At 39.4% G+C, this 16,953-nt stretch overlaps 1 protein-coding gene across 35 annotated transcripts in view; it reads left to right on the top strand.

Annotated features, from left to right (window-relative positions):
* Nucleotides 1-16,953, top strand: part of PTPRD (protein tyrosine phosphatase receptor type D) — a 2,145,367-nt gene that overhangs the window by 1,977,987 nt on the left and 150,427 nt on the right. For 17 of the 35 annotated variants that reach the window (XM_067744351.1, XM_067744350.1, XM_067744357.1 and 14 more), the window contains 3 exons: nt 5,333-5,920; nt 6,354-6,454; nt 7,276-7,535. In XM_067744351.1, the coding sequence (XP_067600452.1) occupies nt 5,333-5,920; nt 6,354-6,454; nt 7,276-7,535 (949 nt within the window). The remainder of the gene's footprint in view (nt 1-5,332; nt 5,921-6,353; nt 6,455-7,275; nt 7,536-16,953) is intronic. The other 18 variants (XM_067744358.1, XM_067744348.1, XM_067744361.1 and 15 more) reach the window with 3 other exon arrangements.

Raw genomic sequence — 16,953 nt, 5'->3', positions numbered from 1 at the left:
GAAGAAAAGCAAAAAGACTAATACCAGGTTGCTCCTTTCTGAAGAAAAAAGCTTCTTAATGCTATTTAGTCTCACTTTGGTTGGCCACATTAGGAAAAGAGCATGTTGGAAGACCTGACATTGTAAAACCAATAAATTAAGAGATAATTACAGAAGGAATCTTCTTCAGTCCCTTTATGTAGAAATCTCCTGTGGAACATTTAAGCTATGATTTGATTTATTCCTCCTGAATCACTTCTTGCACAACTTTTTAGGAACACACCTCGATGTAAAGGCATAAAGCAAGGAACAGCTGTGAGGTTGAGGACCCTCCTGGGTGCTGTGCTCACGGCCAAATTTGTCTAAATGTCATAAGATTTGCCTCGCTTATATCCCGCCACCTGGAATTGCCTCAAGCAGCAGGATTACAGATGGCAAAACTCCTTCAAGGCAAAATCTTCTGGGCCTTTTATTTTAAAATACCATTGTATCAGGTTTATTCAGTACCCTGCATAGGAGATACGGTGCATGTTCAGTGGGGACATGCTGACTGTCTAGCTATGGAATCAGCCTCTATTGGAATGTAGACAACCGAGGGTAAACCCCTGAAATTGAACCCCAAAATGAAGAAAATACATTTCCTTCACCCATATTTATAACTGTGTCTTAATAAGCCTGAAATGTCTTACATGAAGCATCAAACTCCTGTTGCCCATAAGATGGGGAGGTCCTATAATGAGGACAAAAAAGTAGAGGGTTTATCGCCAAGGGATGCGAATCCTAGAACAAGGAATGATATTGCCTATTTTAATGGCACTAAGATTAGCTCATCACTTTTTAGTCACCATACAGAACATTATTTAGAATTGTGGATCTTATATACAGAATTATTTTGCAATACACAATTTTGCATTCACAATTTCAGATCTTTCTTAATCAATGGAGACTTGGGTATTGAGGAAATGCTTATAATTTAGATGTCTGCACATTTATTTTCTTGAGACCTCCCTACTGATCCTGGGTAGGAGATAGGAGAATCCAGATGTATAATCCTTCTAAGAGAAAAGCCCTAGTTTTCTTTGCTGCCAACCTATAGTAAAAAAACCATTCTAAAGTCATTATTGAACAGATTAATTTGCTTTGTTTTATATAGTATTACAAAAATCCCTTGTATTTATATAACTATGAAGAATTACTGAGTTTATCTCACAGATGTGAGCTCCTAATAACCCCAATTATAAGGGCATTTAGTTATAGCTTCCATGGAGAATTCAGGAATTCTCGTGAAATTTTATTTTAATAGTAAAATTCCTGGTTTTAGGATATGTTTCTGCATAATACATTGTTTCTAGAATCTGTGAACAATCATATCTTTGAAATAAAAACACAGGCCATAACTTAAGCAATCCATGTAGGATTCATGTAACCTGAGGGATGCTTTTGAATAAAATGTTGGCTTTTATGTTTCAATGATTATGACATTTTTGTAGTTTCTTTGTTAATACTCCCATTGCTCTGTATCATGATAATTGGTCTGCTGCCTGAAATCTTGTGGTTTTAGGCATATTTGGTTTGAAATTTTCTCTATATTTTTACATGAATTTCACTACTGTACTGAGGAGCTATGTTTAAGGATGAGAGAAAAGATGACAATGACATAGAGAATTTGGAAGTAATAGGCTTAGGTTCAGTCATTTATGATTGTTGCTACTTAGGTGCTAAGTTAAATTGAAGCTAAGTTTAGAGCCATTGGGACTGAGTGCCTTGGTTGATCTCCAATGATTGCTCTTACTAAGAAGAAGTAAAGGGCAGCACATGTGTACCATTTCTGAAGTCATGAGAGATTTTTAAGAGGAAGAATACAGTAAGGAGATAAGAATAATCAAAAGGGAGAAGAGATTATATGTCATGACATAAGTTAGAGTTAGCTTATTTACTGTGCAGCTGGGCCTTCTTCTTCCAATAAGTTCACTAACACACTGCTAAAAATGACCTCCAACTCCCAGAGTAAGTATTTAAGACTCTTTCCTTTTGCCAATCCTCCAGCTCCTAGGCTGGAGTAAGCAGACCCACTGACCCTGCCACTGCATGGCCTTTAAAAGTGGTCCACACAATATCCCTAAGGCATTAGAACCTTGGACCCAACTCCACATGCAGCACCATCTACTGGTCCTCTTCATTTCTCCACCTGGAGTATGCACTGATCAGAGGACAAGGACCCTGCATTATCCATCTTTTATTTTCCCACCCAAATGCCTACATGCCATTATATAAGTCCTTACATTAAAGTGAGTAGTTGGTAAATGTTTCATACATAGAATTTCTGGAAGCCAGAGATGGAGTGAGTTTCATTGCCAATACGTGCAGTTTTGGAGAATTCTCTTTAACCATTCATGCAGTGTTGTAGAACTCTCCTCATTCCTTTTCCCTTTTTTCTACTTGTTACTCCCTGGATGAAATACCACAACTGTCCATAAAACCCTTACCCTAGCTTATTTAAACTGCATCTACTATTCACACATTTGGGGAGATTTTAGGTGTTCCCTTCATGTGGTTAACCTCTCCTGAGGCAATGCTGGGAGTTCTTCCTCTAGCTGCCTCAGCTTTCATTTCTTTCTTGACTCCTTCACTAGTGCATCTTGTTGCTTCCAGGCCGATTGTCTCATAGTTTTCAGGCTCAGTGAAACTTCTGCCAGGGAAAGGAGTGGCTGTCTTGGCAGTGGAGAGCAGACTGAGGTGCTTCTGGCACAGCAGTGGGAACCAGTAGATCAGAACTGACGCTCTTACTTCTAGAGCATTGCTTTGATTTCATGGTACCAAGCCCACAGTGTTTATATCCCAGAACAAGAAAGGGCATGCCAGCATCAAAAACAAAAGGCATTAGTGCAACCTAGGCTTTGACTATCACAGAAGAATAGATGTACATTTTCATAAGGCCATGAGATCTTTTTTTCTTATAATTTACGAGTTTGTTAAATTTCTCCAAATTTGTACCGTAGCAATATTATGAAGTGAAACACCAGATAATAAAAGCATACTCATATATGGCTGACAAATATTATTACAATCCAACCTATATTTGTGGTTGCAGGAAATTTTAAATTGTTTTATTTATCCTCCCTTTACATGCATCTTATAGAAACAAGGTGCACAGTGTATTTACTATGATGCAGTTCTTCATAACCAGAATTTTGAAAACTTTCGATAAATATTTTTTTTGTGTGTGTGTGTGGTATGCGGGCCTCTCACTGTTGTGGCCTCTCCCGTTGCAGAGCACAGGCTCCGGACGCACAGGCTCAGCGGCCATGGCTCACGGGCCCAGCCGCTCTGCGGCATGTGGGATCTTCCCGGACCGGGGCATGAACCCATGTCCCCTGCATCGGCAGGCGGACTCCCAACCACCGCGCCACCAGGGAAGCCCTCGATAAATATTTTTAATAAAATATATTGTCCCTGGAAAATGTGGAGACCTAATTGTTATGTTTTTCCCCAAAAGTTTCAACCAGGTTTTGTTTATTGAAGGATGTATTTTCTGCTGAAAGGCCCATTTTTTTCTCAGCAGAGTCTCAAATGTTTAATTCTTGACGTCATTGATATTTTAATGGGCAAATCATGTAAATACTATACACACATAGAGAGAAATTGAGGATACTTGCCAATATCTATTTTAAAGTGATTTTAAATGAAAATAATTTTAAATATATTTAAAATAAAAATAAATGGAATAATTCAAGCACTCACCAACTTAGGAACGGGTTTGTTCTGAGAGTTTCGTAGTTGGTTAGTAAGATATCGGATACACCTTTCCATGAGAAACAGTGAGGCTACAGTTTTTGGTTTGGATTGGTTTGGTTTCTGGGTCAACCTTCAACACGTGTACATAATTGCCATTAAAAGCTTCAGGAACTATTTTCCCACACATGATGAACCCACTTACTATGAACGTATCCAACATGTGAAACAAAACTATTATATTACTTCATTGGTTAAGGATAGAAATATCACAAAGAATTTGTTCTTGGACAAAGCACACCACTTCTGGGGTCTGAAATATATAGTGAGCAGGTTAACCGAGTAACTTTTGAAGTTAATATTCTGTATATTATCTCAATACCTTTCTAGTTTGTTTTTGTTTTTAACTTATATCTGCATACCTATGATACTGTTTTTCATTGCCTGTGTATTTTTCATTGCCATTAGTGTAAGCTTTCCTCCCTTTTGACCATATTCTCTCCCCTTTCTATTAACTTATTTTTAGTTCTGGTAATACTCTTTTCCCCTCCCTCATCTTTGGACTATTTCCAAAGAAACTCCTGGCTCTGTGCTGTTTACCACTGTCCTTTTCTGTGGATTCCAGGAATAATTATTGTGTTAAAAAAAATATATATATGGTTGTAATAATACATTGAGTATATTAGACCTATTCACATATCTAACTTATTTAGCTTGAAAAGAAATTATGTACTTAGCCCCTGACCACAAAAACCTTAATATTCTGATTATTAATAATTATTATTATTAATGAAATGTAAAACACTGTTCTAAGGCTTTCACATGCATTTCTGCATTTAATATTCATAACAACAATATGGTGTAGCTCTTAATATAATTCCTATTTTACTAGATGCAAAACTTGATGAGAATGACTGGTGTGGATGGTATAAACAAAAAAATGCAAATTAGATCCACAGTAAGTCAGAGCAACATTATTTTACATTACCTTTTTTTTTAAACTTATAATCAACATACTAGTTAAGTTGTTTGGGCCATGGATTCAGACAGACCTATGTTTGTCTTGTAGCATCCTCACTTAGTACGCATCTAACTTTGCCCAGTTTTCTATCTCTCTGTTTCATTTTTTTATTATACAAAGTGAAGATAATAACTAAGCAGGGCACATAGGAGTGAAGGATGTAAATCAAGTGAGATACTACATGTAACGTTCTTAGTACAGTGTCTGGTACATTGCATGGACCCATTAATTAAATATATTTTAATTATTATTCTTATTAGCTGTACCTAATTGGCTAATCCTTACTGAGCTTCATTTCTCTGCGGCATGAACCCTCTATGTGTTAAGATTTGAAATGTGAAGATGTTTTTAAAAATCTCCTTAAATTATCATTTCAATAATAATTCCTATTTTCTGTCCATTATCAAATTCTAATATCTCACCTTACCTTAAAAGAGTATGAGAAGGAGCATGTTTCCACAAAGGCATATAGACCAAGCCTTGGCTTTTTTTATAAGTAAAGGCATGGGCATGCCCATGGAGTGGCATTCCCGTTCATCGGTGATTGAAATGCAAACACCCACATAGGGTGGTCTCACCACTCCCTCCTGTGTGCTCCAGTTCCAGGGAAACCCCGGCTTGTGATTAACCACACTCAGATGAATACCGCTCTCGTTCAGTGGCACCCCCCCGTGGACACATTTGGACCCCTCCAGGGCTACCGTCTAAAATTTGGCCGGAAGGATTTGGAGCCACTCACTACTCTGGAGTTTTCTGAAAAAGAAGATCACTTCACAGCGACAGACATCCACAAAGGAGCATCGTACATCTTCAGGCTCTCAGCCAGAAACAAAGTGGGCTTTGGGGAGGAGATGGTGAAGGAGATCTCTGTTCCAGAAGAAGTCCCAACTGGATTCCCTCAAAACCTCCACTCAGATGGCAGCACGTCAACCTCTGTCCAGATATCTTGGCAGCCACCTGTCCTGGCAGAGAGAAATGGCATTATCACCAAGTATACCCTTCTGTATAGGGATATCAACATCCCTCTTCTTCCAATGGAGCAGCTTATTGTTCCAGCTGACACCACTCTGACACTCAGTGGCTTAAAACCAGATACCACATATGATGTAAAAGTACGTGCTCACACGAGCAAAGGCCCCGGGCCGTATAGTCCCAGTGTCCAGTTCAGGACACTGCCTGTGGATCAAGGTAGGATTTGTCTGCTTACGGCCTTTCTCCTTTAAAGGAATGTCGGTCTTTGGAAATCAGTATTTTGAAGCTATAAATAACTGATCGGCCCATTCATATTAATAGGTTCAGCAAAAGCAAAAAGGTAAAGTATGTGAAACTTAATATGTTTTGGATGCCTTAGATTTCAGTTAGAGAATGCCAAGCAAGTCTGGCTGACAGCACCCCAATGTTCTCAGGTAAGGAAAACACAATATAGTTGACTGAATGGGAGAGAAAGGAGAGATCTTTATGAGAATGAGGTATTAAAATGAATGCTCTTAACAGGTAGGCAAATCACACTTCTCTGTCCGATCAAAGTAGATGGCATCTAGCTTAAGCCCTCCCGTCCATGGAAAAGGACAAGTCATACGTTTTTAGGAGTAGTTTAAATACACTGTTTTTCCTTTTCCAGCAGTGTTTGCAAAAAATTTTCATGTCAAAGCAGTAATGAAGACTTCAGTGCTACTGTCTTGGGAGATTCCAGAGAATTATAATTCTGCCATGCCTTTCAAAGTAAGTTGTTTTCTAATGTGTAAGAAGATATCACTGGTAAAAGTGGAGGGGGCAGGTCACTTGGGTAAGTTACTTACAAAGCATACAGACTGCTTTGAGTCAGCCACACATACTTGTTATTCTCTCTGTGGCTTTCACATAACAGACTGAGTCTGGCTCTTTGGCAGTGTGACCTTTCCCCTCTCCAGAGAAGGCAGGAGCTCAAACCCAGGGCCGGCATTCTTTGTGGGTCACCTAGCACTTCCAAGTTGAACTTTTTACATCTAAGCTAATGCTTTTGTTTTTTCATCAGGAAATGAAATTTACATGGTTTCTACCTGTTTGTAATGCAGTATCCTGGGATTTAAGTAATTTGTTAATTGGCCTGAATTCTTTGAATATTTTAAACTTTAGTTTCCCATTGAGAGATATTGGCAAGTGTTAGCAAGAAGTACAAGTCTGTGAAAGAAAGAATAAAGAAACATTTTTGAAAGTAAAAATATATTTGGGAACAAGAATGGAAGTGTTTGGGAAAAAGTGGTGTGGATGATGCATTGAAATCTAGAACATTTCACAGACAACTGACCGGGCCACATACTGTTAAGATATTGTACATTTCTTTGTGTATTTTTGATAGACTTAGAAATATTGTATCATTACACAATAAGAAACAAAAGAAACTTGATGCCATCTCTAGAATTTATTAGCACTTTCCGGCTTAGGAAATTCCCCAAATTAGAAATGACCCATATGTATTTTCCATAAGCAAGTACCATATTAGTTAGAAAATATTCATTGCCTGACTGATAACCAAATCTCTTTGATTGGTCGTATCTCTCTAGATTCTTTACGACGATGGGAAAATGGTAGAAGAAGTGGATGGCCGAGCTACCCAGAAGTTAATTGTCAACCTGAAGCCTGAGAAGTCATATTCATTTGTGCTGACAAATCGTGGCAACAGTGCTGGGGGCCTGCAGCACAGGGTAACCGCAAAGACTGCACCAGATGTTCTACGTACCAAGCCTGCCTTCATTGGGAAGACCAACTTGGATGGCATGATTACCGTGCAACTGCCCGAAGTACCTGCAAATGAGAATATAAAGTAAGTTGATCGAAGGTTAGGGCTGAAGGATAGAAATGCATGTAAGCAAGAAAAAAAAAGGTTAAATCTCGGGAATATGTGGTTATAAAAGACTATATTGCTGTATGTAGAGTCAGAGTCTTCTGCACAGGCTCATAGTTTTGTTATTCAAGTTCTGTTGCATTGTGTTCTAGAGTTCATTGTGACACAGATTCTCATCACTTTAACATTAATGAGAGTGTTTCTTTACATTCCAGAAATGGTATAATTTAGGAGAGATAGACAAATAGAACATGAACCTTACCATAAAGAAGTTTACGTCGTGGTGTATAGAATAATGTGAATAGTCGAATAACTGCTATTTGGCAAGTGTTACTCTAATGGTGAGGAATTCTTAGAAAATACTACAATGCTAAAAGAAACTTTAGGAAATTGGATACAAAAAAAAAACAACAGTACAAGACACTGCTGTTTTACATGTGTGCTGAAAGATGGGAGAAATTTCAACAAGTTAAAGTTCAGAATGACATTAGAAGAAACATGAAAGCTAGAAAATGTAATTTTTTTCTGGTTTGGATGGAGCACAGTGTAGAGGCCAATGGGCCTGAAGTGGAAATTAAATCCAGTCCATTAAGTAGTTTGTTGGTTGTATATAGCTAGTTGATGGTAGCCAGTAGAAGAAAAAAAGTGTTTTCACCAAAGTATATTAAGTATGAGTACTGTGGTAGACCCTGGAGAACAGAAAAAGAGGATGTGGTCCCTGTCTTCGAAGAGTTTACCACAGAGTGAGGAATACAGAGAAATAGACAGATGCAATATGTGCTAGCGATAGAATCATACTCTATCTTAAGAGTAGCTAATCCAGAATGAAATGGATCAAGAAAGTTTCTGAATTTAATCTTGAAGGACCGATGACAGGCATACAAAAAAATCAGAGGAAGGAAATCGTACGCAAAGGCTCATTAGTAAAGGAAGCAAGTGATTCTGTAAGGCATGTGCTCAGAGAGCCAGGGCAATAGTAGTGAGAGGCAGGTATACAAGAGGGAAGTTGTGCTCAGAAGTTGGAACTGTATCCTATAGAGAGTGACAGTCCATTAAAGGACTTTATGCAGGAGAGTGGCATGATATCATCTGTGTAATACCTAAGTTTCCTTCTTTGCCATTTTAGGAAATATTTATTGTGTGTCTGCTGCATGTTAGGAACTGTGCTCCCGGCTTGGGATAAGACTAAACCCTTTGTCATTTCTTCTATCCCACATGATCAAGTTTGGATGAAACTTGCTATGAAAGGTTTGAAGGTCAAGCAGAGGCATTTCTACATAGTTCATGGATGGTTGGAGCCTTTACATTTAGTAGCAATCTGGTGACATAATGTAGGAAAGTTCTTAGGGAAGATGGCTCCTGAAGGCATGTCGGAAGGATTGGAGCACCACAGAGAAAAGTTTTGGGCAGTCATTGTGCAGTTAGTTGACTCTAGGCAAGTAACAAGATTCTGAAGTGAGATGGTGATGGTGGAAATGGGATGCAGAGGCAGACAGAGAAGTAGGAATTGGCAGCTGTCTTAATGGAGGGAACGAGGCAGAGGAAAATGTCATAGATGACTCTGAGGTCTGAGATTGGATGACAAAATAAATGATGCTGCCATTCATCCTGAAGGATGAAAGATCAGGAGGAAATTAATGAGTTTAATTTTGTGTACATTTTACATGAGGTGTCAGTGAAATCAGTCTCCATTTACATGAGTCTCCATTTTTGTCCACTCTTCTATCATTTAGAAAACTAAAAAGAGGAATGGAATATTAGTGTGATTTTGATTCCAGCAAAATTTAGTATGAAAGGGAGATTTTATTTTGCTATTGTTTAAATATTCTATGGATATTGTTTGATCTCCCACCATAGTTCCAGACAATGTTGCAGGAATTCAGTGGAGAGAATGCTGACTTTCTCATGGCTCTTACATAGTATAGGTAATTGGGGAATTTGGACAAGTAGAGAGTCAGGTGGAGTGGAGTCCTGTGATACCAAAAGTTAGTTGGATAGGGGAGGCCACAGGAGGAGCTCCCAACCCCCGTTGAGTAGTTCAGGGAAGAGGCCCTGAAAAAAGCAACATCTAAGCTGAGGCTTAAAGAATCACAATAAGCTGGTCCATGGGAGTGGGGGTGGGGAGACGCTGTTTCAGGCAGAGGACAGCACATGTGGTATTGCCCAAGCAAGACAAAGACTAGCACTTGTTATTGGTTCACGTCTTACCCATCCATTACGACTTTTCAGCTGGCATCCAACAAACATGTATTCTAGACATACTGTATTGCCAGCACTAGGTCTGGAAATAGAAAGATGATTGAGATAAAGCCCTACCTTATAGTGGGAAAACAGATACAGGAAACAGATAATAAGAATATATGGAGCAAGTACTGCCAGGTACTGTAGAAACATAAATACAGAATTCTAGCCCAACTCGGATGTCAAGGGAGATATCCAGAAGGAGCTGATATCTAATAAGTCTTGAATGATGAGAAAGATTTAGAGAAGGTCAAATAGTCACAAACAATGAAGGAACAGTCTGTATAGTTTATATGGGCTATAAATTGAGTCTGTTAAAAACATGTGCTGTCTTTTCAGGGAAAGAGTAAATAAAAGATGAAAATAGTGGCACATAATCTGTAGTTTTTACTATTAGATTTCAAGACTTTTCTTTATATATTAAAAAAAAGATTTTAATGGCTATTTACCAAATTAGTTTGGTAGAATGTCTCAGACATTATTGGGAAATGACAGTTTAGTCCATTGGTGACAGACTTCTTTTTCATTTCCCAACCTCTGAATGAATTGAGAATATTGCAGAATATAGTCTCTCAGAGAGAAAGACTTGTTCAATTTTTCTTTGTTTTATTAATTTTTGTACTTCTTCTTTGTAATATTTGACATGGGAGTCAAAGAAAAGGGATAAAACTTTGGTAACAAAGATCAGAGACTATTACAAAACAGAAAAAGAAAGCAAACCATTATGGAAAAAACTCTGTTCTAGAAATGAAGTAAAGATTCCCAGAAATATATTCTAAACACTCTGGGAGAAAGACAAGAGCAAAAGACAAAACTGGGGAAAAGTATAAGAACCATAAGAAATGACAAACAAATCTCCTGTTAGCAAAAATCCCTAGATAATTCATATTCACTATGTTTTTTAAAGGGATAATAGCATAAAGTTACCCATCCAGTCTTCTAGGTTGGTTCATGTGGCATCGTCAAATATGACAAAACGCTGTGTGCCATGAGGTACCACTTGCAGTTCAGAAATTAGAGTGGAGCTTTCTGTTAAGTATTGTAAGGGAGAAATGAGGGGAGAAAACAGAATCGATTCCAGAGCTCTGGGGTGGGTTGCTAACTTGTGTTTAGGTAAAAGCTAGCTACAAAGATGCTTCCAATTTGTTTTCCTATCAAAATACAATTTTGATGATTGAACGGCTGTTTTGTTTACCCACAGAAACCAGGCTTTCCTCGTTTCCGGCCAAGATAATTGAGAGGTCTTGATCCCCACCTCCAAACTCCTCACCATCGGAAAATAAATCTGTCTCTTGTAAACGTAATGCAGACATAGCTCCTTGCCTCTGTGATTTCACACTTGGGTTTTGTGTGGAGAAGCTGGGAGCTCCCTCAGCGAAGGGCCAGGTTTTTCACGAAGCAGCCACGTTGGTACTGCAGGTTCTAGTACTAGGAATTTTGTGGGGCTTCAGCCTTCTCTTTGAATACATTTAGCGGGCAGAATGCTGGTCAGAAACTCTAGCAATGCCACCATCCGTCAGAAGCAAGTTGTGGTGACAAAGAGGACTTCTGTGACTCTATAGAGCAGGATTCTACTCTGATAAGAAAAAAAGCACCACACAGATTGTACTCAGAGAAAAAGCTGCCAGAAGGTACCCAATGTAAATTAACTCCCTAGCAACCATTTCATGTTTATGAAAAACAGAAACGAAGAATGAGGGTGTTTTATAAAATTTTAAATTTATTATCTACTTTTTCTTTCAAAGAAAGACATTCTTGGAAGCAAAGTTGTTTCATAACACACATGCACCACTATTATCAGCTCGGTGTGTATAAGCTGTTTAATGTTTAATTCACACATCATATGTTTGTTAACTGAAGTAGTAAAGGCTTAAATTTGTATAGAGCTTTACAATTTACTGAAGGTATTAGAGCATTTCACTAACGTCTCACAATAACCCTGTGAGGTAGGTGGTCTCCCCTTTTACAGGTGAGTAAAGTGAGGCCCAAAGACACTAAGTGGCCCAGCCAAGATCATAGAGTTGATACTGCTACTAGTTAATAGGGACAGAGGACTTACTAGGTGTTCTTCAAAGGACACTGCACACAGTGACTGCTGTAATCTTCACACCAAGGGTCCTCTTCATTTTACAGCTGACGAAGCTATAAGGTAGTATACTAATTGGCCCTGGCAACACAATAGCATAACCAGAGAGGAAAGATTTGAACTTAGGCAGTCTGGCTCCAGAGTCTACATGTTGAACCACAACCATGCCTCTGTGACCATAAAATGATTGACCAAACCAGGATATTTTTTCCTAGGACAATTGCTAAACATGTAAGAACTCCATAACAATTAGATGTCAATAGGACTGCCCCAGACAAACCTCAGAACCAAGAGGCATCAGGTACGTGCACTTGGCCACAGATTATGGAAATGTATGTTAAATGTGGAACAATAAAATCAGTAGATTGTCATGAGAATTTAGAGGAGAGGTAAAGGGAGAGGCTAGACACAGTCAGCATTATCATCTGCCATTTTACAAATGAGGAAAATGAGGCTTAAGACAATTAATAACTTGTCTGACAACACATAGCTTAAAAGATTAGAAACCTTAATTTAAACAGAGAAACTAGAAAGATCATTCAACCTGCTTTGGTTTTCCTGTGGTTAATTAATTTGATTTAAACAATATATACCCAAATGACCAAAGCCAGGAAAAAAAAAAAAATCAAAAAATGATTCAAGGAATGACATTCATCATTAAACTCTGAGACAAATGTTGACCTCCCAGTTAAATAATGAGTTGGAGAATGCTAGTATGGACTGTTAATACAAAAAGCCTGCCAGAATTTGAAGTGGTACTGCCACGAAGACCAGAGCTCACCTTCCCATATAATTATATGGAACTGGGCCCCTTGATGATAACATATTAAACAAAATGAGTAAAACTTTACATAGGATAATTAAAATTCGGAAGGTTATATTTAACTTATCTAATTAAATCTAATATACTGGGAAAACACAGCTTACATTATGAGTAGTCGAGGGCTCTCCGGATATGTTGATTCTCAAGTTATTTATTTTCCATTAGTTTAATAGTGAAGGTCTATGTTGAAAAGGGTATTTGAAGGCTAAACTTCAGCCTTGAGTTAGACAGGCAAACAGAGTATAAAGTTTAATTTTACCCATATGGGAAGCTGCTCTATGTCCAAAAGCATTTTTTTTTTTTTTTTTTTGCATTTCAAGCAAGTTCTTTCAGTTCACATGATTTAGTTGATATGAATTTGCAGGGTATATGTTAGTTCCTCACTTTACAGAGTCATCTTACCTTACCTAATACCACATGACATTAGAACCAGGATCACCGCTTTGCTGGTAACTAAAAGACATTAAGACATGTCATTAGGGTGGTTTGGAGAAAAGAGAAAAGCTTGATGAGGTTTCAAGTTGGAAAGTTCTAATGCAAGAGAAGAGCCTCAAAATGTTTTTGACTTCCCGATCTAGGGGAGGCATAAATCCCCAAGAGTTACCTGCTTCACCCACTTCCACTTTTCAGTGAAAAAAGAACTCAGTGATAAAATGGCAACGTTAGCAAATTTGGGGAAATTATATGTGTAACTGCTTTAGCAATGTGTTTCTAAGTATATGAATATGTCTTAAACGTATAAGAAAATTATGGACTAAAAATGGTTCATTGAGACCATGTAATAGGGGTCATTGGTCTAAGCAGAGGTCAGGGAAGGTTTGAGTTAGGAAGTAAAAAAGTGAGTTGCTATTTGAGGAAAGAGAGAAGATAACTTGGGATTTGTTGGGAGTGACAGAAGGTTCTAGACAGATGGTATAGAATGAGCAAAGACAGAATGGACCAAGTAAATTCAAGAAACTAAAAGCCCACCAGGGCGTAGCTCAGAGAGCACAGAGAGATGGATTCAGGCAGGATCCTGCTGAGTCGTATAATGCCTTTGGTATTTATCCTAAGACAAATGAGGATCAATGGAAATGTTACAATTAATTTTCTATTGCAAAATGAAAATTTAAGAGACTGGACTAAAGGGAGTTTAACTCAACAGAGAGAGAAAATTAGGAGACAAAGTTAGGAGCAACCCAGGCATGAGACAATGGAATGAAGCCAGAGCGGTGGCGGCAGAGATGGGGAGAAGTGAATGCACTATAGATAGTTTGGAAGTAATAGGACTCAGCGGTAGTTTGGGTATGAGGGAGGGAGAGAGTTAATGCAGATCATCAGTGATAACACCTAGGTTTACAGCATGTGCCCTAAAATGGATCATGGTGCAATATTGGAAGAGGATTACTTTTGGAGGCGTATTTTTTGTTTTATTTTAACCACAGTAAATTTGAGGTACTTTTGTGACATAGAAATGGAGACATAAAGTTGGAAGGGGGTAAACTTGGGGAGTTCAGAGGAGCGTTCCAGGCTGAAGATGTCAATCTGTAAATCATTTGCATCTAGGGGATAACTGATTCCCTGAGCTGGAATGAGATCCCATGGGAAGAAAAGAGGAAGTAAAGACAAATCCTTGGCTAGATCCTTGAGGAACGCCACCGTTGAAAAGCTGGGTAGCAGATAATAAATCCTGCTAAAGAAATAAGGTTAACATGGTGAGAGATTTAAGTAGAAAACCAGGAGAGCTGGATACAGAGAAAGAGCTGAACATGTTTCATGGAGGGTGTTATGAATACGCAGATTCTGATAAAAGATCGAGTAAGGGGCTTCCCTGGTGGCACAGTGGTTGAGAGTCTGCCTGCCAATGCAGGGGACACGGGTTCGTGCCCCGGTCCGGGAGGATCCCACATGCCACGGAGCGGCTGGGCCCGTGAGCCATGGCCGCTGAGCCTGCGTGTCCGGAGCCTGTGCTCCACAACGGGAGCGCCACAGAGGGGAGAGGCCCGCGTACCACAAAAAAAAGATCAAGTAAGAAGAGAGTGAAAAATTCTCCTTTTGATGCAATACTGACGACCCAGGTGAAGGTAATGAGTTGGGCAGATGAGGCCAGAGCTAGAGCACAGTTGACTGGGAGGTGAATGGAAGGTGAAGACATGGAGAACAGCAAGAACGCACAGCTCTTCTCAGAACTGGGGCAGTAAGAGGTAGGAGAGAGAGAGAAAGTGATGACTGGAGCAGGATGTGGATGGAAAGCTAATCGACAGAATCCAACGAGGATGGAGAAATCGAGATATATGGGAGACAAGGGGTATAGTATATGGTAGACATCCAAAGAGAGTGAGATGCAGGACCCAATTCAAGAAAAAGTAATTGGCTCTGGAAAGTGCAGTCAGCCCTTCTACGGTACCGATCGGAAAGATTATGGTTTGCACTCAGATATAGGTCGGCTTGTAGTTTGTTAGACGACGAGGGAATGCTTGTCTAAATCTTTTTCTTTTCTCTGTATATAAGAGCGCAGGCCATCTTCTCGTGGAGAGGCATGTATGTCCAAGATTTGAGGCCAGGGGAGAAAGTGTGAAAAACTTACTGTGAAGATTGGATGGACTAGGTAACTAGAGAAGCTGTGGCTGTATTGCCAGGCAGTGTTGAAGGCCTGTTTGAGTTTGCTGAATGTGAACTTATGGCATCATTCTACCCTGTGCATTATTTCTCAAGCTGTATTCAGCTCCTTGGGTTCAGGCACAGAGAAAGGCTATCAGATTTTAGCTAAGGCAGAATGGAGGATGTGGGTTTTGGAAGAGAAGAGCTCAAGAAATTGAGAGCCCTGGGTGGTGCATGGGCCAGCCCTCTGAAGGCTGAAGTCACCCAAAATGATGGCAAAGTTTGGGAGGGAAAAAAAAGACTGTTAACCCTGGGAAAAACAAAACAAAACAAAAACTTCCATAAAGGAAAGATTCTGAAGAGGTTGGTAGATGGCAGAAATCAGTAAGAGAAGACCATAGCATAGCTGAATTGTACGAGCTTCCAAAAGGAGGACTTATTGTGATTTTAGCAAAGGGGTAGAGGAAAAAATATCTGCAAGAAGCAACAGTGAACCAGGAAAGAAACCCAAACCCTAAACCTGAGGTTCATGGGCAGAGGAAGAGGGATAAATTAACAGCCACCACGTGAGAAGTCTGCAAAGAAAGCAGTATCCTCAGGGGAAAGTTAGGCTTCAGGAATGGCGAATACGAGGTTCTTTACAAAGTCACAGTTGCAGAGAATACAGTTGAAATGTATGGATTTGGACCCAGGAGTTCCAAATTCCCAACACCCCATTTCTTTCAATAGGTGAGAGCTGCTTTGAAAGGCTCCACTTTGGCTGCTCTAGATGAATGCTTTTCTGGAGAGAAAAGGTTATGGATATCCAGCCACACTGTTAATTAATTGCTATGGGGAAGGCTGTTCAATTCTTATCCGAGCCACAAATGAAATGAATAGTCGGGGAGTGCTGCAGAACGGATTCTTTCTTCATGTACAAGAACGGCAACTCAAAGTATGAAAGCAGAAGAAAAATTAATAGGATTCATCAGCTTAACCTTGATTTACAAGATTCTGAACGAGGACAGTGGGAGCTCCCTGATCATGTGCAGTATCATTACTTTAGGCAAAGAGAAGCTGTCCTGACTTTGTGCAATTGGTAGTGAAAAGCAAGAGGTTCCCTGACAAGTGTGTTTATCAAGTCCATCTGCAGTGTTATTTTGTACGCTAGGTTGCAGCCCCTGTCATTCTTCTCCATGCTCATTTAACATGATGGACCTGTTTGGCAAATCCTTCGGGTGGTGGGAGGACAGCAAGAGGAGGAAGCTTACTCTGGACCATAAAAGATACTGGCCTCTCTCACATACTCCACTATTCCTTCTCATTACTCTCCTTGATCGTCATCATTGTTTGTAGGAAAGAAAATGGATGGCTAAGTGATGTGACCCCGTGAGCCTGATGAGTTGCTCAGAGCACCATGGAGAACGGATTCTGCTGTAGTTGTCTGGTTTGACTTGAATTATTGATCAGGGGGAAGAAAAAGTTTGAAACTCTCAGGGAGTTTCACTGTGTCCTACTGTGTCTGTGTTCAGATCCATCTCTCCCACCATGATGGTCAGTACCGGCCAGTAGCAGCTGGCATCTGTGAAGTGCTACGTGACACACACTGTGCTAAGCACTTTGTGTTCATTTGTTTTATTTCTCCAGAATAAGTCTGATATTATTTACTCTCAATTTCAGTATATGCA

The sequence above is a fragment of the Pseudorca crassidens genome, chromosome 7 (genome assembly GCF_039906515.1).
Source record: "Pseudorca crassidens isolate mPseCra1 chromosome 7, mPseCra1.hap1, whole genome shotgun sequence".
Taxonomy (NCBI): Eukaryota; Metazoa; Chordata; class Mammalia; order Artiodactyla; family Delphinidae; genus Pseudorca; species Pseudorca crassidens.
Note: the sequence above shows the minus strand (reverse complement) of the source record. Positions and strands in the feature narration are given on the sequence as shown.